The sequence below is a fragment of the Centropristis striata genome, chromosome 18 (genome assembly GCF_030273125.1).
Source record: "Centropristis striata isolate RG_2023a ecotype Rhode Island chromosome 18, C.striata_1.0, whole genome shotgun sequence".
NCBI classification, from domain to species: Eukaryota; Metazoa; Chordata; class Actinopteri; order Perciformes; family Serranidae; genus Centropristis; species Centropristis striata.
The window spans coordinates 29,146,483-29,168,734 of record NC_081534.1 but is presented as its reverse complement, the minus strand read 5'-3'; the positions used below and the strand labels follow the sequence as shown (position 1 = coordinate 29,168,734).

Below are 22,252 nucleotides of genomic sequence, written 5' to 3'. Positions count from 1 at the left end.
CCTACTGTATGTTTCCAGTGTTAATGGTAAAGTGCAGCTGCACTAGAGGGGAGAGTCCCGCTCTGACGAACTGCTGTGTTGTACCTCCACCCTACTCACTCAAATTAAATTGCGGTGTCAGTGCAGGAAGTGATGAATCAAACAGCGGGGAGCAAACACTCTGTCCATTAAAAGCTAAAGTTGCCAACGTTAGATCTTTTGTCCTGTTGGGTGTTTCAGCCCCACAGACCCTCTGGGTTTGTGTGCTGACATCTTCTTTAACAACTTCCCAGCACTGACGTCAATGAAGTTGAAACGCTTCCTTAAACTTACCTCTCACTAACCATTAGAGGCAGCAACGTGTGAAATTACCCGCCACCGCTTTAATTCTGATTGTTTCTTTGTACTAAAAATAAACAAAAGAACTTTTTATTATTTCCCCCGGGAGTTTAAGCTCATTCAAGACGAGGATTTGTACCATTTAACAGTAAACCTGTCTGCAAAATAACGGCTTTTTACCACTTCTGCGTGCTGCTTTTACATTTTTATGCTGCTGTTCTGTCTGATTTGTACCAAGTATAAGAATATATATAGTTGAATACAGTCAAACTGACTTATTCCTGTTCTGTTTGCTTCGATACAATGAAACGTGTGGCAATAAAAACACTTCCAGAAATGGCTAAAAACAGGAGATAATCTGTGAGGTTACATTCATTTTGAACTGGCAATGACCTTTAACTCTATGGAGTCTTGGGCTATCTTGTCCATTTTTTTAATCCTTTTTGTGTCTTTTTTGGTCATTTGTGTCTTTTTTTTGTCATTTTTTGTCATTTTGTGTCTTCTGTGGGTTTTTTTTGGTCATTCTGTCATTGTATTTTGTGTCTTTTTTGGTCATTTTGTGTCTTTTTTTCCGTAATTTTGTGTCTTTTTGTGTCTTTTTGTGTCTTTTTTTACTCATTTTCTGTCTTTTTTTTTTTAATTTTGTGTCTTTTTGTGTCTTTTTTTTGTCATTTTCTGTCTTTTTTCTCATTTTGTGTCTTTCTGTTTCTTTTTTTAGTCATTTTTGTCTTTTTGTGTCTTTTTTTGGTCATTATGTGTCTTTTTTAGTCCTTTAGTCCAACATAAAATGCCATTTTGAATCTTTTCTTTAACTTTCAAAACACTATCATGCTCAATAAAGAATTTTAAATGTTGCAAATATGAACAAAGGTTGCAAATATAACATATACGTTCTACAATATTATACTAAATATATTCAAACTTGTCTCCAGTTTTACTTGGTATATCATCATCAAACTGAAACTGGCCTCATGGAGTTTACAGCCAGAACTTTAGAGGTAAATTTACAGTAGGGCTCCACGCTGCTTTGTTTTCTAGTCTGGATGGAGTCAACAAGTCTGGATTATTTGGAGCTTTTGGAGCCTCCAGAGGGTTAAACCACACGGATCCCCCCATTAATATCAATATAATGTTCCGTCAATGGTGCATCAGTTTTTTTGCAGATTTTTGCAACATATAAACCATTTCTGTTAATTAGCGAGTCGAAAACTGCTCCATAATCACCACAAATGGAACCTATAATTATGCAAGCGAATTATTGTGATTGTGATTATGTGATTGTAATGCGGCTGAATAATGAAAATTAAACGAAGCATCCAGTTATTAAATATTTAACCTGAATACTCAGCCAGGAAATGAAGCTCTCAATTCAAATTTGAACAAAATAAACATGGAATTATTCGTGCTCGGGTCCACAAAAGTTCCCATTTTCATGATGATGTTTGAACACGAGAAGGACGGTTCTGTTGTGCTTTTATTTAGGTTGTCCGACAAGATGATTAGCATAAACCTCGTGTAGACGCTTCAGAGGATTTCAGAAGCTGTCGTGTCGCTGTGGAAGAACAGCAGCTTTACAGATAAAAGGCTAAAACATGTAAATGTCGAACCAAATTAAGCTCCTCCACCACCCGTCGTATGATCAAGCTGCGTTGTAAACATCCTAAAAACACGGCAACACAACTCCACCAGGAATTAAAGTTTCATCAGTGTGTGTGTGTGTGTGTGTGTGTGTGTGTGTGTCTTTTCATGCTTTGTTCATCTCTTTGTCTTTTAATTTACCCACATGCCATCTGGTTGAGTTATTTTTATCATAAGGAAGAAAAATGTGTCATCACCAACTGATTCTACTGTGAATATGTATGTGTGTGTGTGTGTGTGTGTGTGTGTGTGTGTTTGTACTTCATAGGTAGTGGGGACCGGAACACGTTTTTAACCAACAGAGTGAGGACATTTTTGCAAAGTGAGGACAATTCGGCCGGTCCTCACTTCTTTAAAGGCTTTTTTTGAGAGTTCAGACTTTGTTTTAAGGTTAAGGTTACAATTAGGTTTATGTTAGGGTAACCATGGTTACCTTAGAGTAAGGGGCTCGGGAACAAGGTTATTATAGTTAACAGATGCTAAAGAGATAAAGACAACTAGAATTGAAAAAACAAAACAAAAAAAGATAATTAACTGAAACTGTATTTTGTGGTTACAACTAAAATTATTGTGAAAATGTCCTTCATTTTCATCTTTGTCAACTTTTTTCATACATAATGAAGATGGATAATAAAAGGAAATAAAGGCAAAATTTACTGTGACCTCTTTTAATCTCCCACCCAACAAATACCCCATTACAAAAAATTAAAACTAATAAAAACTAAACTAAAACTAAAGCATTTCAAACCAATAAAAACTAAACTTAAACTAGCAAACTCGCTCTAAAAACTCATTGAAACTAACTGAATTTGAAAACAAAAAATCACAACGAAAAAAAAAAAAAAACTAAAACTAATGAAAAATCCCAAACTATTATCACCTTGCTAGGGAATTGACTATTACAATGAGGGCCCTCACAAAGATAGAAGTACAAGAATGTGTGTGTGTGTGTGTAGGTACATATGTGTGCCTCATTAACACATTATGCTCATTTTCATGTATCTCCTACATTCTTTAATGGTTAAAAACTCATTATTTCTCTCTTACCGTATAAACCTGTGTACACCCTTTCATCCGTTTTGGTGCCTGTCTCTTTAAGACACTCTCCCAAAAAAGAGAGAAATATGGCACACCTTGGCAAACTTGGTTCTAAAGCCGTGGGTGGAGATACTCAGATGGGATATTTTCTAATGAGCCTGCATGTGACAGAGGAAAGGAACCAAATCTGAATGATATTTTGAGTATTTTCTCTTTTAGACGGCTCACATAAAAAAACTGACATCATCGCTGTATTTAACAATTTGTGGGTTGGTAGACAATCCAGATACCCAAATGTTTGTGTACAAACACTAAAAAAGTGAGTTTTAAATGATATTCCACCTTAACCCTCTGGAGTCTCCAAAAGCTCCAAATAATCCAGACTTGTTGACTCCATCCAGACTAGAAAACAAAGCAGCGTGGAGCCCTACTGTAAATTTACCTCTAAAGTTCTGGCTGTAAACTCCATGAGGCCAGTTTCAGTTTGATGATGATATACCAAGTAAAACTGGAGACGAGCTCAAATAGATTTAGTATAAAATGATAGAACTGGATGGAACCCTCTTATATGTTAGATTTGACACCTTTGTTCACATTTGCAACATTTAAAATTCTTTATTGAGCATGATAGTGTTTTGAAAGTTTAAAAAAAAGATTCAAAATAGCATTTTATGTTGGACTAAAGGACTAAAAAAGACACAAAATGACAAAAAAAAAAAGACAAAAAATGACCAAAAAAGACACAAAATGACCAAAAAAGACACAAAATGAGACGACAGAATGACCAAAAAAACCCCACAGAAGACACAAAATGACAAAAAAAAGACACAAAATTACTAAAAAAGACACAAAAAAGACACAAATGACCAAAAAAAGAAACAAAATAACCAAATAAGACACAAAAAGACATGAAAAGGATTAAAAAATGGACAAAATAGCCCAAGACTCTATAGAGTTAAAGTAAACTTGAAAAACAAAAGTATGATAGTTCATAGCGTTTTCTTTTACTTATAATCCAACATGAATGGGTATTTCCAATAGAAACATGGAACTTTTTAGTTTTTTAACATGGAAGAGAAAAAAAAATAGATAAAATTGATTTCCCATCATGCACTCTGTCCTTGTTCTACTGTCCTTGTTGGTGCAAAAACTGATTCCCAAAGAAATCACTGAAGTTTTCATCATATCGTCTCTCCATTCTTCTGAATGTCTGTTTTTTTCTGCTACAATTCCTCCATAAGTTTCATCCAGTTTATGTCCTCGTAGATCCGTAACTGTGTCTTTGTTGCTGCGTCTCTCAGGTTCTGACAGAGGAAGGTTTTGGTCCGATCACAACAGAAATAGCCGACGGCAAACCTTTCTACTACGCCGAGGACTACCACCAGCAGTACCTGAGTAAAAACCCTGATGGCTACTGTGGTCTGGGAGGGACTGGAGTCTCCTGTCCCATAGGAGTCAAGACTAAAGCCTGAAGAGCCAAAGAACAGCCAGGAACCATCAACAGTTTGTTTAGCAAGGATGCAATGATGGAGTGATGTTTGAGTTTTAAAATGAGATTTTTCATTTTATTTTAATTGACAAAGTATAAAGCTGCCAGGAACCGAAAATACAAACAAAAGACACAGGTGTCTATGGAAATGTACCTTCTTTTTTTTCTTCTTTTTTTACCATTTATACACACAAAAACAGCAGAAAAAATAATAAATTACAAAACTACAAGACAGTCTATTTGCATGCAATTAAAAATAGGAATAATTTTCATTGTAGAAAGAAAATTCACAATTTAAAAATGGTCTAGAAACATAAATGGCACACTGTGAAAACTCCACTTTCAACTGGCTTTCTCAGCTTGTCTACATATCATATATAAATACAGTTATTACTGTAAATAAAACGTGTACAAAAACATGTGTATTTTCAATAAATAGATGGACTCCAGAGAGTTAAACACTCTTATTGCCCTTTAAGACACAATTTGAGCTACAATTGCTGCTTGGTTTGAGACAAGTCACAGCAGCCAGCAGAAAACAAACCCTGGGTGTTAAAGCACATCTTTGCCACGTTTTATCTGAAAGTGTTCAGTGATCAGGTGTTGTAGCTGACTTAATATGTGGACATATTTAAAAAAAGAAATGTCAAATTGTAATTTTTGCAATTTCTCAGGTTGGGAATCATTGTCTCACAGAATCAAAAACTGTTGCATTAAGGAACATGAGTCTAATATTCATCCTGTCTTACACCTTTAACATGATAATGTCTGTATTTGTCAGTTAAGACAACAGAAACCAAACAGCTCCAAGCATCTGAAAAAGAAACTGTGATGGTCCAAAGCTGCAGCTCAGTTTTTGCTGAAAGAATAAAGCAGATTTCTGCCTGATGTGACCCGGTGACGTGTGACATAAACTGCACTGTTGACGCTGATAAAGACTGCAAACCTCTGCTCTTAGTAAACATACCAGTGCCTCAAATGTATGCATATTATGTGCATTGTAGCACGGAAAATACTCCTTGATTCATGCAGAACAATTTCATGTGTTAGATGTATAAAAGTGTACATTATCTAAATGAAATCCGGTGAAAAAAGTGGTGAACTCCACTGTTTTTTGGCTCGGTGACTGTTTGCAGATAAGAATCGTGTTTCCTCAGGTTGATTTATTGATGATGATTATTTAAGTTCAGCTTTGAATCTTATGCAGCTTACTTTTTAGAAGCCTGTAGAGGAATAAAACACATTAAAAGCTTCTGAGATCAAAAGTCTACAGTGTGTCTTTTTTATTGTTTCTTGAGTCCTGTTTTAATCTGAACACACTGTAGGAACATCTCATCGACTCACAGATAATTTAATTTAACCCTTTGATGCACAACATGGGTCTAAAGTGACCCGATATAGTTTTTTTTCTTTGCAATAATTTATTTTCATCATTCAGTATTCCAGGTTTTCCTCAAATAGTTTGTTTTTGATCATCATACATCCAAATTTTATGTTTTCCTTCATTAATTTTTTTTATAAAATCCCTTTTTGTGTCACTACCCCTCTAATGCACAACATGGGTCAAAAATGACCCATATCCATTTTTTAGCTAAGAAGCTTGCTAAACTAACTACTTAGCTAAGTTCTTGGCTGAGTAGCTTGCTAAGCTAACTACTTAGCTAACTTCTTGGCTAAGTATTTAGCTAAGTAGCTTGCTTAGCTAAATACTTGGCTAACTTCTTGGCTGAGTAGTTAGCTTAGCAAGCTACTTAGCCAAGTAGTTAGCTATGTAATAATACAAAAACGTTTTTTCTTCATAAAGTATGAGAGGCAAAATGGAAATAATTATCTGTTGTGTTAAAAAAAAACAAGATATTTAAAGAATACTTGGAATATTCAATCATAAAATAAATTGATATCAAAAGATAGAGCACAGAAACACACAGCAAGCATTAAATAACATGGGAATGAATGCTGGTCATTTTCGACCCATGTTGTTTATTAGAAGGGGGTCAATATGTAATGCAATAAAGGGTTAATATACAAGAAATTTCACAGCATTTTCTCAATCTCCCGTCCTATTAGAGATGGAGAAAACAGCAGCATGGCAGCTTAATGTCATGCATTTGCTAACACAGATTAAAATATTCTAATTTTTTCTACATTTATATGTTAAATTTTGATTTATTTCATCATTTTTTCTAACTGATTGTGCAGCAGACTGTGTGAACAGCAGATTTATTTGATTAAAAATGTATGCCATAGTTTGCTCTTTTGTGGTTTCCTGTGTGTGTGTTGTGTTTGGAGGCAGCATTTTGGATGACCTCCTTCCTCTGATCGTCGCCTGAAGTAATGTTCCAGCCCGTGACTCATCTGTCATCGCTGCTAATCTGCATGTATGTGTGTTTTGTACAGTATATGTGTGTGTTTTGATGGTACAGCAGCATACACACAAACACACATACATACACACACCAGCGGGAGCAGAGTGTGTTTGCTGCCAGGCCCTCCAAAGCTTGGCATCACCATCACAGAGTCCCAAAAAAAAAAAAAAAAGGCAAGAGGAGGGAAAGATTGGTCTCTTTGGAAATGGCAGAGCGCCACCTTGGATCTGTGCTGCGTTTGGAGCGCCTCCATGATGCAGGCTGCAGGACCAGGACCTGACCACCGCTTCAAAGCCAGATATGACCACTATTTTTGGAATGAAGCTGGCGAAGGCTGAGATTTTGAGCAAATATTGAATATATTTACAATTTTGTATTCTGGTTTTAAATGAAATGCAAAAAAAGGAGTCAATTCAGGTGAAAAAAGCCTCAGAATTTAGACAGTTAGACACTAAAACTCTACTGAAACAAAAAAATAATGTGTGGGGAAATATAACTATGTTCTGTACTTCACTTGAGTATTTCCATTTAATGCAACTTTATGCTTCTACTTCACTAAATCATAGAGGTAGATATTGTACTTTTTACTCCACTATATTTGTCTGACAGTTTTAGTTGCTTTTCAAATGACAGTTTCCATCATCTTCCTGTACAGTGAAAATACACGTATCTCCAGATGTGTTAATATTGACTATTTGTGATAAACTAGAGCATGGGGAACTCGTGGCCCACGGGCCAATTGCAGCCCTTGTGACGATATTTTGTGGCCCCCACCTTGATATGAAAATTTAATGTGAGTTTTATATGAATGGCACTTTACTGTGTTGTGTGTGGAAGGTCCCTTTAATTCCTTTTTTTCGTAATTTTGTGTCTTTCTTTGGTAATTTTGTGTCTTTTAAAAATAATTTTGTGTCTTTTTTTTTGGTAATTCTGTGTCTTTTTTGGTCATTTTGTTTCTTTTTTAAGTAATTTAGTTTTTCTGTCATTTTGTGTCCTTTTTAAAATAATTTTGTCTTTTTTGCTAATTCTGTGTATTTTTTGGTAATTTTGTGGCTTTTTTGTAATTTTGTGTCTTTTTGAAGTAATTTAGTGTTTTTTCAGTCATTTTGTGTCTTTTTCTGTCATTTTGTGTCTTTTTTTTGTCATTTTTGTCTTTTTTTAAAGTAATTTTGTGTCTTTTTTGGCCATTTTGTGTCTTGTAATTTGAGGTCATTTGAGTTTGAGACCCCTATACTAAAGGATGAAATGCTCCTTCATGTGTTGAGAAAGTTGTCCTTCTTCTTAAGCTAAATAAACTATTGAAACTCTTTTGGATCAGCTGGAAAAGTCACTGTCACAAATCTGAAAACAGCTGTTCTTCTGACTTCTTCTCACAGGACAGACACACTACAAACATATGATGATCTTGTAGAATTTGATGCATTGCTGCAGATTTATACTCTGGTATTGTAATAGGCAAGATATTAAGCTGCTACAAGTAAAAAATGAAATAAATAAGAATTCTGAATATTTTATGTATATCTCTGGCCAGCTAGTGCCTCTGAATGTGATCGTCAGTGAGACAATGAGACGAAATGCATTCAGAATTTGTGGCTGGTGGACAGGAAGTACTTGTTTGTTTCGAGGGGAAAAAGCTCTAAATCTCATACTGTACATAAAGAGCACATCACAATTTGCCCCAATTCCACACCAGGCCTGTTCCTGAATCTGTCCCTGATAGAACATGGTTATACTGCCATCATGTGGTATTTTTAAGGTATGAACACATGTCCAAACCCAATGACAGTAACATAAACTCTCTATATCATAAGATTACTTATACTAATTACTTATGAACCACTAACAGACATTAGTCTGCCTTGCCATGACATCATATTTAATTTAGTCCATCTACACCCAAACTCATGCCTTCAACAAATCTAATTTAAACTAAAAAAAAAAAAGCCATGCTTACCCCCTGTCTTTCTAACTGAATTAATTTATAACAAAGGCTCTTTGCATATTATATAAAACACATTTAGGGCAAAAAAAAAGGGCCAATATTTATTACTTATACCAAAAGCTTTATTACTCGTAATGATTTTATTCGATTTTTAGTCGTTTTGTCAGTTGAAGTATTTCTTGTGTTTGTACGCATGTATGAAAATGTGTTATGCAGGTGTGTCTTAGGAAGAGAGAGCATAAAATATGTTGACAAATTAATAAATAAATTAACAATGGTAATAAATAAATAAATACACAAATACATTTGAAAAGAAGAAAAAGTGGTGGAAAAAACCCACAACTGTTTTTTTAATTTTTTAATTTTGTCTTTATTGACAATTAAGGAACATTACAATCATGAGGTCAGACAAAAAGGGATTACAAGAAACAAATGTCACCACACAAAGTACTAATCAGGAGAAATAGTAGTAAAAAATAAAATAAATAAAAATAATAATAAAAAAAAAGAAAAAAGAGATGCATACATTGGTCGCGCAGAGAGTACGAAGTACATAAAGTCTGTGCATTCACTGATAATGATTTTTAAAAATCATATAGTTATTAGAAATTTAGGTTATACATTCATCAGGCTGTCATAATATTGAAAAAAGTGTTTTTTTTTTTGTCTTTTACAATTCTTAAGACTTAAGAAGATAGTTCAATTCAAGTAGAGACAGCTTAAAAAAAAACCATCACTTCGACATACACTTAATACTTGAATTGCGTCATAGGTGTTTTACTTTGAAGGATCTCACCGGAAGTTAGGTGAATCCCCACCTGTCGACAGGTAAAATTAAAAGGTTATGCTCTAAGCACAAGGAGATGGATTAACGTTAGTATGAACAGAAACTTGTTTCGTTTTTCAGGAAAGTTGATTTAATTTTTAGTGTCAGTGTAATTATGACGCAAAACTCGTGTTATGACGGTTGAGATGATGCCCGGTAACCGTAGCAACAGTAAACTGAGCTCAACGGAAACTCAACTGAAGGTAAAGTTAATTAAAGTTACTTTAACGTTTAATAAATGTACAAAAATGTGGTCTATCACTGTTTCTTGATACATTAACTGTTCCCGAGGGGAGAAAGTAAGTGTTTTCTTTATTTATTTCAAACTTTCACTGTTGAAAGTTGTAGGGTTTATTCATTTTGAGCTAGTTTACAGTAAATTACTAGATTTTTGAATGGAATTTGGTCGACAGTGTAATTTATTTTTATTAATTTTATTATTTATTTAATTTAATTTTTTGTAACGCCACTATAGTTAGTCACCATATTAACATTTTAGACATATGAATTGGTACTGAACGCTTGCTATAATATATTTTAATCACAAAAAAATATTCAGAAAAATTGTTATCCCAAAAAAAAGGCAATATTTTTAAAATATGTTAACCATATGTTAGCTAACGTTAGCTAATGTGACGTCAATAACCGTTATTTCCAGATTCTCTAGACTCAAATAAATAATTACACACCATTAACCAGTTTATTGTCATTTTAACAAAGAAAAATTATTTAATTAAAATTCTATAAATATCAATTACAGAAAGTGTCAGTATTGACCTTCAGACTATTTTTCTACTTCAAAATACTTTGTTCCAATTTGTTGTAATTACTGTTATTTTTACTATTTATTTATATTCGTTATATTTAAAAAAAATATATATTATTATTATTATTATTATTACTATTATTATTTATTTATTATTATTATTATTATTATGTTTTTATTTATTTATTTATTTATTTCTATTTTTATTATTATTTTTTATATATGACTGATTCCAGCAAAGGGAGGGGGAGGGAGTAAGCCAGAGGAGTGAGGGAGGTATGGGGGGAAGGGGGGTGGGAAGGTAGTTCAGATTCTTGTTTGTTGTTCTTCTCACATGCTGCCCACAGTGGTTTTTGATATGCTGTACAGTTGGATGTGGGGTGGGATGTGGCTGTGTGTGGTTTGAAAGGAGAAGAAAATAATAAAAATTTGATCACAAAAAAAATACTTTGTTCCACGACAAATATTTATTTTCGAGGCAGGGTAAAATCATTCATTTCAATTAAGTTAGAGCCTTTTATTTCATTGCATTGCACTGCAGCATATTTGTTTATTCATTTTTAAATAAAATGCTTGTCAAATATTTTGCAGATGTCAACGTTCAGATGAAGATAAACTCAATATAAAACCAAAATAAGCCAGGTGGGCATTCTCCAAGGATGTCTGCTGAAATCCCCATGGAGAGGACGTACCAGAGGACATGCATGGACTCAGATCAGTCACTTCACACTCCTGCACCTGTCGCACCCTCTGCTGGACCCAGTGATGTGGAGCACCAAGGGGACAGCCTGGACCAGCTGGCCTCACCTCAGGGTGAACCTGTGGTGGATAAGACTGACCCTGACCTCTCCTCTGTCCTGAGCCCTGATGATGCTTTACCCACCGAACAACACCAGCCAGCTTCTGCCAACCTGGATGCCTTTCACACTGCAAATCAGACTGTTCAACAAGTATGTATTACTTTTTAACTGATTTAATGGAAAGCCCATTGCTAGTTACACTGAAAGAAATTGGAGTGACATTTACTTTAAAAAAGCTAGGCAAGTTTTTCCACACAGAAAGTGTTTGTAATCTTTACTCAGGCTGTTTCTAAGTAATATTTATTTAATAGAACTACTATTTAAAAATGAAAATACACAAGTAAATTGCAGATTCACCCTCATTTACATTTTACTTGGAAATATCAACTAATTAAGCCAATGAACTGGTTTAGTGAATATTACTTGGATCAAATGATTCCATTTACATACAAAACTGAGGAAACATAATAACAAACAATCACTAAAAAATGCACTACATGAAAAACTGCTATTTTAAAGTAAAAGCACTGAATTCATATTTCTTTGTAGGATTTATATAGATGATTGAAATAATATTTACATGGCCAAAAAAAATAATATTTTTTTCAGTGTACTTTCATATTGTTAAAACAGCTATAGATGATGCATCTTGCACTCCACAATTTTTTTTTTCTCAATTCATAATCTTGTTTCTCCACATATGTAGAGTAAACTTACAATGGAGTTTTAAAACGGATAAAAGTAGGTTTAAATGCTGAGTTTTGTCTCAGTTTCTAAGAATCAAAATACAGTAGAAATGAGTTGCAGACAGCTATTTTTAAAGTAAACAGCAAACTAGTACGCAGCACATTTTTATTAAGGGTGCTGACAAGTATACCGAAGGAGTACAAATAAAACTTTTTGCTCAAATTCCCATGTTTATTCAGCTGTAGGCATGCATGGAGACATATTATCACAGGAAGGTCTGGTGTGTGTATTCTGGTCACTGTGTGTGAACCGGTTCATGCTTTCTCTTTATGCATGTTCATTTTTTCGACCAATTACATTATTTGTACTACCAGAAGAGGATCTCTGGGTGGATTTTTACTTTAGTTAAAGGTGTGACAGGGAACTTTATATAGAAAAAATATTTTGTAATTTTAGTTCAGTCTTCTTGCCACCAGATAGCAGTAGAATATCGGATTCCTCTGTGAGGCATTTAAAACGTTATGCATTGGATCATGTGTTCTGAGTGTGTGTGTGTCTGTGTGCAGGCTCCAGATCATCAATATGAAGGAGTTCAGCAGCAAATTGAACAGATCCACAAGGTTCTACAGGAGCAGAGTAGACTGCTGACTCTACTAAGAACAGGTCAGTGTTGAAAAACACACTCTCACATTAAAGGCTGGAAAAACATAGAGCAATTTACTTAATGACTGCTAATCCGAGCCTCTTCTGAGTAAATGTGTGTAAAAGTGTGCTAAATGTTCATGTGTAGCAGTGGTTAGTTGTTGTAACTGGTATCCAGCCCGACTCCTGTTACTATGTCCAGTGCAAAAACTTCAGTTCAGTGTTTTTTAAGCATTTTCAACTTATTTCTAACAAACTTAAACCATAACAGCACAGAGGAGATTATGAGATTCAATCAGTTTAGTAGATACCTGTAATGAGATAAAGTTTGATTAAATTTGAACTGTAATTTGCGGCCCGTGGGCCTATTGCGGCCCTCGTGACGATATTTTGTGGCCCCCACTTTGATATGAAAGTTTAATGTGAGTTTTATATGAATGGCACTTTACCGTGTTGTGTGTGGAAGGTCCCTGTAATTACTTTTTTTTTGGTAATTTTGTGTCTTTTTTTGGTAATTTTGTGTCTTTTTTTGGTAATTTTGTGTCTTTTTTAAATAATGTTGTGTCTTTTTTGGTAATTCTGTGTCTTTTTTTGTAATTTTGTGTCTTTTTTAGTAATTTTGTCTTTTTTTTAATCATTTTGTGTCTTTTTAAAATAATTTTGTGTCTTTTTTGGTAATTCTGTGTCTGTCTTTGGTCATTTTATGTCTTTTTAAAAATAATTTTGTGTCTTTTTTTGGTTGTTTTGTGTCTTTTTTGGTCATTTTGTGTCTTTTTTGTCATTTTGTTTCATGTTTAATTATTTAGGGTTTTTTTCTGTCATTTTGTGTCTTTTTTGGTAATTCTGTGTATTTTTTGGTAATTTTGTGTCTTTTTTTGTCATTTTGTGTCTTATTTAAAGTAATTTAGTGTCTTTTTTTGGTCATTTTGATACTGCCTCCAGCGGCCCCCAGTAAATTTGAGTTTGAGACCCCTGTTCTAAAGGATCTAAACCTTAAAACAGCGTTCAATCACTGCCTCAATCAGTTACGCTGTAGTACATTTGTTTAGCTTGTGTGCCGGTTCTCCTGCCTGCTTCTCTAAACAGGAGGCGTCATCTACTGTAGGTAACACACTGACTTTGTATAGGCACCTCATACAACCCCACAAAAATCCGAACTATCCCTTTAATGAGCTCAATTCCTTAATACAGCATTGAGTCTGACTCTGACACATTAAGCCATTAGAGGCTTTTAAAAAAGCAGACAGGGCGTGGAGCCAATGACAGAAGCTGGCAACAATAACACTCATGTTCAGTGTTTTTCTATGTTTAGGGTTTTGTTTTCATTCTTCTTTTCTCTGTTGTTGTTGCTGCTGCTGGTGTTCTGTTCTCTCTGGCTGCTAGCCTCAACATGACAGACACCTCCAGCTCTCATGTTGCAACACACACACAGGGCAAAGGGTAAACACCTCAGAATGTTTCAAATATTACTGCCAAAAAGGTGAAAATAAGGGGCTAAGGCGTCTATATCTGGGGTTTCAGAAAGGCTTAAGTAAGATAGGAAAGTTGTAGACAATAATCCATGAGAATGTACTGTATTTGACCCATTGCAAATGACTTCCTCTTGCATACAGAGTGCACAGACACAACTTTAACAAAGTGTACCCACTTCCGGAAAACTGGTGGGAAATTAAGCTTCAAAAGGCCAAAAAGCAATTCCAAAAAGAGGAATTTAAAGGTTAAAGCTTATCACGTCGATGCGTATTGCAACTTTTAAATGTTCTGTTTATTTACAGCATCAGTATACAAAGAGCTTCAGTCAATTTCTCAGTATTATACAAATAATGCAATTTTCATAAACAGCATCACAAAGTTGTACACAGTAAGAATGGGGGAAGTTTTAAACAGCCTCCTATGATTCTGCAGTCTACTCAGGTTTGACATTCTTGTAGTGGTTGTTGAATGTAATTTATAATTTCCTTTAAACACCAGAATGCAGTCGAGCCAGTTTACGACATAAATAATTAGCTACAGTTGTGAATGGGGAGTGTTAATGTAACCACAGAATTATTTGAATTCGAAAAAACTTCTTGGAGCAGTTGTGGGATATTTAAATGCGGTAGTGGTGGAACTGTTCACAATACGTTTCACCGTAGGTACTGTAAAAGCCCGATGAGGACAGGTATAACTGGTTTGAGGTACTGATTATGAACACAGAGATATAGAGTTTCCTGAGTGATTATTAGAGCTCTGCAAACACGGTGTGCAGCAGATTTTAACACGTTTCTGTACAGTATCACAAAGGAAATTTTGCATCAGTTCATCAAAACAAATCCTAATAAATTAACAATAATATAAAAATATATACAGCATCTAAATACAAGCACCTGAAAAGTCGTATGGATCCTATATCGTTGTAAATGATTTTGCGTATTTCATTTTACAGTTTGCAGCCACATAATATGAAGCCAGACAGAATCTCAATGACACACATATGCACACATATATTCCACAGTAATAATCTCTATTTTCACTGATACCCGATCCAGGTATTTGAATCAGTATCGGCCTGATATCTGATTTCAGTATCGTTATAAGTGCATCCCTGCGTGGGAATTTTTTTCGAGGATCGACAGCAAAACAAAGCCAGCCTCACAAAACTTAATGCAGAAAAGTATTTTTACACATATTTTGCAAATAATTAAAATATTTTGTGCCTCCTGCTATTTGGATATTGCACTACTCCATTTTTTTTTCTTTTTCTTTTTTTTTTAATATAATATTTTTGGCATTTTTCATGCATTTATTTATTATATTTAAATAGTGACAGAGAGAATGGAAGAGGGAGACAGAGAGGAAGACAAGAAGGCCGCCCACAATTTTCATAATATTTTGATTCATTCTTTAGCCCTAAATAGAAGAATATTAAGAACTTTGATTGCTCCTTTATGGAGGATTACATTGAGGGCACCTGAAATGCCCTGCTTAGCCTGCTGCCCCCGCGACCCGGCCCTGGATAAGCGGACGAGAATGGATGGATGGGTGGATAAATGGACAAACTTGTTATGCACTTAATTTGTGTACATATAGAGTTGAACATCTGGACCAAAACACTGCTCCAAATAAACCCTCATCTATCTAAATTTTGGTAAATGATTGTTTTATGATGATGGTTTTGTGTCACAGAGGACTATTTCTAAAGAGGAGGCGTGATGTTGGGCAGTATCTGCTTTCAGCCTTTGTTTAAATGGCATTTGTTATGTTCTTTCTGGCATTTTCACATAAAAGAGTGGCTGAAAACACCTTTTGTGGGCGGGAAATTGGTTATTCTATCTGTGTGGCTGAGGCTTAATGGTGACGAAACACCTCAGAGTGATTAAAAACTAAGATAAAAGAACGTTCATTGCTCTAGTAACGGCACAGAAACTTTTCTACCCCCGGACGATGTCGCCGTTGTTATCGGTATACTAGTAGTTGTGTTTGTTCCCAAGCCGAAGTCAGTATTTTGCAGTTTCTCCTGAAGAAACTTTGGACAGAAGGTGGACACGTAGGCGTCTTTGAACCCTGAGTTACAGAAGCAGTAGACCAGCGGGTCCAGCAGGCAGTCGATGTAGGACAGCACCATGAGGCCGTCGTAGACCTGAGTCGCCACGTTCTCCATGGCCTCCGGTTTCTTCAGCAGCCTGACGGCCAGCAGCACCGCTCTGGCGATGGTGGAGGGCAGGAAGCAGATGGAGAAGACGACCACCACGGACATGACCACGCACACCGCTCTCCGCAGCTTGGTCTTCTCCCCGACCGTCTTCCTCCTCAGACGGTTGACGATGCGCACCGTGCAGAAGACCAGGATGATGAACGGGATGACGATCTGGCCGAAGTAGACCACCTCAAGAAACAAAACAAAGTGGCTATGAGTATACAGTCAATCAGTCGACAGAGCTCATTATCTACGCCAGGGATTCCCAAAGTGAAGCTGCCGCTAGGGGGTGCACGAGATGAAAAATGTAATGGCGGTCTGATAATAACACAATAACATTTTGAACACAAAATGAACCAAAAAAGACACAAAATGACCAAAAAAAAAGACACAAAATGACCAAAAAAAGACACAGAATGACCAAAAAAGACACAAAGTTATTTTAAAAAGACACAAAATTACAAAAAAGACAGACAATTATTAAAAAAGACAATTATTAAAAAAAAAAAAATTATTAAAAAAAGACAGAAAATTACCAAAAAAAGACACAAAACTACCAAAAAAAAGTAATTAAAGGGACCTTCCACAGACAACATGATAACCCCCCCCCCCCACACACAATATAGAAATGTAAAAAAAAGTCCTTTTTTAAAATGTAAAATCAAAAACAGTTATATTAATTAATTAATAAATGCTGGCTATTACATTTTGCCATTTTTTTGTTAATTTTTGTTTGTTTTGTGTCTTTTTCGGTCATTTTTACATGTATTTTTGGTCAATTTCAAAATGCACTTCATCTTAAAATGAAGCATAGAAGTTATCTTCTTCCATTTTTCCAACCTGTGTTATGATGACGCGTTGTTTTAGCTCCACGCTCATTTAAACTTGCTGCCTTTAATATGGTTATAAAAAAGCGTATCGCATTTCGTTTTTCGCTGATCTACGCCCCTCACTCTGAGGTTATTGTGCAGGACGCTGAGGTTTCTGACTCATTTCTTAATTGAACCCCTCTGCAGTCCCAGTCATCCCGAGCTCTTGCTTTCATGTCTTCACTTGTCTTGTTTTGTCTAAGCTACAGCCCAAAACACAAAGATACAATACTGAAACTTGAATGCACTCCTTTGATTGACTATTGTAAGGCTATACTTTCTGCTTCAGGACCAGAAAGAGAGCGGATATTACACACAATTGTAAATCTGTGCACTGGCTGCCTGTTGCTTCAGAATTGATTTAAAGGTCCTTTTATTAGGTTATAAAGCTCTTAGTCGTCCTGGTCCCGCCCATTTATCAGATTTGCTTTTAGCCTATGGTACTCTGCTAGTGGCCTTTTAATTATCTCTGGAGTCACAACAGAAACCAACAGAGAGCCATCGTTTTATTACAATGGGCCACGCCTCTGAGACAGCCTGCCTGTGACCTGAGGGCAGAAGAAATTTTTCACATTAGCCAACATACGACCAAGCCTTTTAATCTGTCTTTTAATTGATATTTATTTATTTAGCTATTTTATTTATTTCTTGATTTTTATTGTATTTAACCTTGTAAGTCTTGCATTTAATTGAGCTTTATCTATTTATCTGTTTATTTTTTTTAAATATATATAATTTTTTTTATTGTATTTTGCTAGTCTGGTCTTAAGTTAAGATTTAAATATTATTATTATTATGGATTTAATTTTAAAAAATGAATCGTATTTTACCTTTTAAATCTGGCCTTGAATTGAGCTTCATTAAGCGAATTTATTTATTTATTCATCTTAAATTGTTTCTTTTTTAACCTTTTTAGTCTTGCCATGAATTTATTTTTAATTTAATTTATCCGTCTATTCTCTAAGACTATTAAAATAGTAGATTTATATATATATAAAGTATTTTATCTTTTAAATATGGCCTTAAATTGAGCTTTACTTATTAAGCTAATTTATTTATTTTATTTTAAATTGTTTATTTTAAACCTTTTTTAGTCTTGCCTTATATCCAGCAAAAACATTTTTTTTTATATTCACTTTTTTTTAAATTACTTTTACTTTTTTAGTCTTGCCATAAATTAATTTTATTTCAATTTATCCGTCTATTCTATAAGACTATTACAATAGTAGATTTATATATTAATTGTATTTATCTTTTAAATCTGGCCTTAAATTGAGCTCTTTTAATTAATCTGATTCATATATTAACTTTAATTGTATTTTACTTTTTATAGTCTTCAGCAAAAACATTTCTGATCTTTATATTTCCTTTTTTTTCTATGTTTTAATTTTTTTTTTTTTTTTTACCTTTTTTAGTCCGGCCATAAATTCAATTTAATTAAATTTTTCTATTAAAAAATTCTATTCTCTAGGACTACTAAAACAGTAGATTTATTACCTGTTGATCGATTATCATTTAAAGGACTAATCACATAAAAATAAAATGTGCCTGGCGTCTAAGATGCTGTAATGCCTCGACACGTTTGTTTATGCTGCCTGTGGCGAAGCTGTTAGTCAGGAAACAAGGGAAATAGACCAACCTTTAAAGGTAATAAACCGTAATCACTGTCAGCTTTATAGGAAGTCTGTGTTAAGGTGTGAGGCAGTGTAATTAACTGAAGCTCTTACTGAGTGTTTCTGTGGCGTCGGACTACATGTTGGGCTTTTTACACGTCATATCTACTATTCACAGCTATGCAAATGCAAATAAAACCAAAAGAAACCAGAGTTCTACCTCTCTGAAGGTGTCCGTCACATCGTGAAAAACCGTCTCAACCGTTCGTCCGTGGCTGTTGCAGCACTCGAAGGTCTTGACCATGGTGGGGATGGTGAGGGGCAGCAGGAAGAGCCAGATGACGATGGACACCTGAGGAGATTTCTTCAGCACCTTGACAAAGTTCCTCCTCCCCAGATGCACCACGTTGAAGTAGCGGTCGAGGGAGAGGGTGATGAGGAAGGCGATGCTGGCGCCGCGGTTCAGAAACAGCATGAACAGCATGGTCTTGCACAAGGTTTTGTTGGGGCTGCGTCTCTGGCCGTGGTGGTAGTGGTAGGCTTTGGCAGGAAGACAGGCCACCAGCAAGAAGTCAGCAACCACAATATTGAACAGGAAGATGCTTTTGTTCTTCCAGAACTTGAACCTGAAGAGGAAGTCATTGACAAACTGTTTCAGTGTCACAACGTCTGTTTTGCATCAATAGAGCAGAAAGCTGTTCCCATAGTAACATTTATTGTAAACTGCACGCCTGTATGTGTGAGAATTCACTCATTAACCCTCTATGGGGTCTATGATGGTGGCGTCCTGATCAGATCATGTGACATTTAATAAAAAAACTAGGTCACATGGAGCGCTGCTATCAACTTCACTCACAAGTTCAGACTTGAAACTTTCTCCCAGTTTTTGTTTGACATTCCTAGGTCATGTATAACCAAAGATATGATCGTTTTAATTTGATAATACTATTTGAGCGCTGGTGTAGCTCTCTGTGTAATTTTGCACATAGTTTGTTTTGAAGAGTTGCAGCTAACAAGGGAAAAAAGCCTATAAATATACATGTTTTTATGGGACTTTTTTTAGTATATAGTTTTTATTATATTAAATTTTTTACCTTTTTATATGTTAATTTTTGTATCCTATGTTAACATTTTCAAGTTCATTGTTCATAGGCTCAGGGTTAAACTGATGCACTCTGTTTAATATTCAAGATACAAATAGCTGCACATATCTGTGTTGTAATGTGATGCTTATTTTTGCTTTTTTATTATCTCATAATTGATGCTTTTTCACACTTTTTCTGCCTGTTGGAAACATTTTTACTGCAGTCAGAGATCCTCTTAAACACAGAGCAGTATGTTCGACATTTGACTTGTTTATCAGTTTATCTCAAGATTAGCACACACAGCTCATCATGCTCAAAATGCACTCTGTGAAAAGTGAATTCACCGGGGATGCGTATGGTTTGGCTCTGACTGAGAGTGGTGTAACCTTATAAAAAATAATATAATTGGTACACATGTTTTCCATTTCAAAGCAGCATCCTAAATTTGTAACGGATGTTTCAATTTCCCACTGATTATCAGATTAAATCAGATTTTCCTCCTTTAGCAGGAATTTAAAATCTAGTCTTATGAATCCCATACAGCTTAAAACGAACACTAACAGGTTTTTAATGATAAATTCACTGTTTTTCATTGCAGAAAAACACTGTTAATAAACACAGCGAGTGAGAATCCAAACAGGATGTTACTGATATCCTCTTTTTATACCCACTGGAGTGAGTGTGCATCTATTAGGATTTATTCCTGTAAACAGTCATAAAACTGAAGATGGAGTTAATGATTGAACTGGTCATTTTAACTCTGGCTTAAGTTTATAGAAGGTACTAAAAGAAGAAGGGCAAAGTCACCTGTAATCTACTTTCTCCAAGGGATCTCATCAAGTTTCTAGTGATATCACGGTTTGAATCACTCAGGCTAAAAGCCAGGAACTTCCCACCAGCTGATGAGTTGTGCAAGCATCGATTAATCAAGTTCAAGTTTTTAACGGCTAAGTTAAACGTTTTTTTCTCTCTCTAAATTCTTTCCCTTACTTCACACTGACAGCCCCAATAAGCATTTTACTCTTGAGTTCTTTCAGAAAATAGTGGGGGAAAAGGCAAAGAGAGTGAGTTTCTTCATACCTGAAGACAAAGATGTAGAGGACGGTCAGGTTGAGAGGCAGACCCAGCGTGAACTGTCCAACCATCACCCAGGACAGGACTTTGTATATGACATCACTGGATGCTTTGCAGTGGTCAATTGTTGAATTTACAGACATGTTTTGCAGGCTGGACTCAGGATTCATTAAAGTAGAAAAAATAAGTCCACAGCTGTAGGAGAAAATGCAGTCAAAGTATTTTAAAACAATCTAGGTTAAAGGTGATTCCAGGCAGGTTAAATCCTTTGTTTTTTGGAGCCTCTGACCCAGAATCTTCTCTCCTCAGGCACCGAATCCCCTTCTCACTGTGATCCGTCAAATTCAACAGTCCCCTTCTGAGAGCCCTACAGTGATTCTGGAGCTCTATCACAACCCGGCTCTCTGTGCCAAAACATGCTGAGGAAACATGTGGCGTAAACACAGCATTAACTGAAAAAAAAGGTAGTGAACACAGAGAGGAGAAAACACCCTGTCTGAGTGAGTCTGACAGCCCTTTTTATGTGAGGCAGCCGCCTTCAGAGAGGAAGAATTTGTTGTCAGCTGGAGGTGTGGTTTAAAGAGAGGGGACTAACTGAATCAGAAGAACAGCATTAATGATGCTGATTTCATCTCTTCAGAGTAAAAATATCTTGCAACAAGCTTCAGGGCAGTTTGACTTGAATATGACACTGATAAATGATGTTTTTATGACCAGTTTCTGTATTACACACCGGCTGGAAAACAGGCTCTTCAAGGTGTTTTCCAAGAGCATGGGGTGAAATGCTTGTGAAATTCCTCAGGTGGCTGTCCATACAGAACCATCATGCCTGCACATGTCTAGCTTTATTCTTATATCTGGGGACGATAGGAGTAGGAAGACGTTGTCCCTCAAGGTACATGACATATAGTTTACCTAGGAACTGATATTTTATGTTTCCCTAGAACAGGGGTCTCAAACGGAAATTACCTGGGGGCCGCTGGAGGCAGTATCATAATGACCAAAAAAAGACACAAAATTACAAAAAAAGACATAAAAAGGACTGAAAAAACACTAAGTTACTTCAAAAAGACACAAAATGACTGAAAAAAACACAAAATGACCAAAAAAGACACAAAATTGTTTTTTAAAAAGACACGAAATGACCCCAAAAAGACACAAAATGACCCCAAAAAGACACCAAATTACCAAAAAAGACAAATTTATTTTTAAAAAGACACAAAATAATTTTTTTTAAAAGACACAAAATTACCCAAAAAAGACACAAAATTACCCCAAAAACACACGAAATGATCAAAAAAGACAAAATTATTTTTAAAAAGACACAATTATTTAAAAAAGGCACAAAATTATTTAAAAAAAAGACACAAAATTACCAAAAAAAGTAATTAAAGGGACCTTCCACACACAACACGGTAAAGTG

The 22,252-nt window shown here is 35.3% G+C and overlaps 2 protein-coding genes and 1 long non-coding RNA gene across 3 annotated transcripts in view; 2 read left to right on the top strand and 1 right to left on the bottom strand.

The window, feature by feature from the left end:
- Nucleotides 1-5,751, top strand: part of msraa (methionine sulfoxide reductase Aa) — a 47,315-nt gene extending 41,564 nt beyond the window's left edge. Inside the window, exon 6 of the mRNA XM_059356178.1 lies at nt 4,296-5,751. Coding sequence (XP_059212161.1) covers nt 4,296-4,466 — 171 coding nt within the window. The 3' untranslated portion in view covers nt 4,467-5,751. The remainder of the gene's footprint in view (nt 1-4,295) is intronic.
- Nucleotides 5,752-12,433: 6,682 nt separating this feature from the next.
- Nucleotides 12,434-22,252, top strand: part of LOC131991220 (uncharacterized) — a 42,953-nt gene continuing 33,134 nt past the window's right edge. The window contains exon 1 of the long non-coding RNA XR_009396112.1: nt 12,434-12,533. This is a non-coding gene — a long non-coding RNA (uncharacterized LOC131991220). The remainder of the gene's footprint in view (nt 12,534-22,252) is intronic.
- LOC131991219 (12-(S)-hydroxy-5,8,10,14-eicosatetraenoic acid receptor-like) lies at nt 15,571-21,122 on the bottom strand. Its single transcript, XM_059356551.1, has 3 exons — nt 20,836-21,122; nt 18,891-19,296; nt 15,571-16,377 (listed from the first exon to the last, which is right to left on the bottom strand). Exons 1-3 carry the CDS (start codon nt 20,997-20,999, stop codon nt 15,892-15,894), a joined length of 1,056 nt encoding a protein of 351 aa, XP_059212534.1. The 5' UTR covers nt 21,000-21,122; the 3' UTR covers nt 15,571-15,891.

Coding starts and splice junctions, on each gene's coding strand:
- LOC131991219 (XM_059356551.1), bottom strand. CDS start 20,999: ATGAATCCTGAGTCCAGCCTGCAAAACATGTCTGTAAATTCAACAATT. Junction 19,297..20,835: donor CTCTACATCTTTGTCTTCAG/GTATGAAGAAAC, acceptor CTTCCTCTTCAG/GTTCAAGTTCTGGAAGAACA. Junction 16,378..18,890: donor TGACGGACACCTTCAGAGAG/GTAGAACTCTGG, acceptor TTGTTTCTTGAG/GTGGTCTACTTCGGCCAGAT.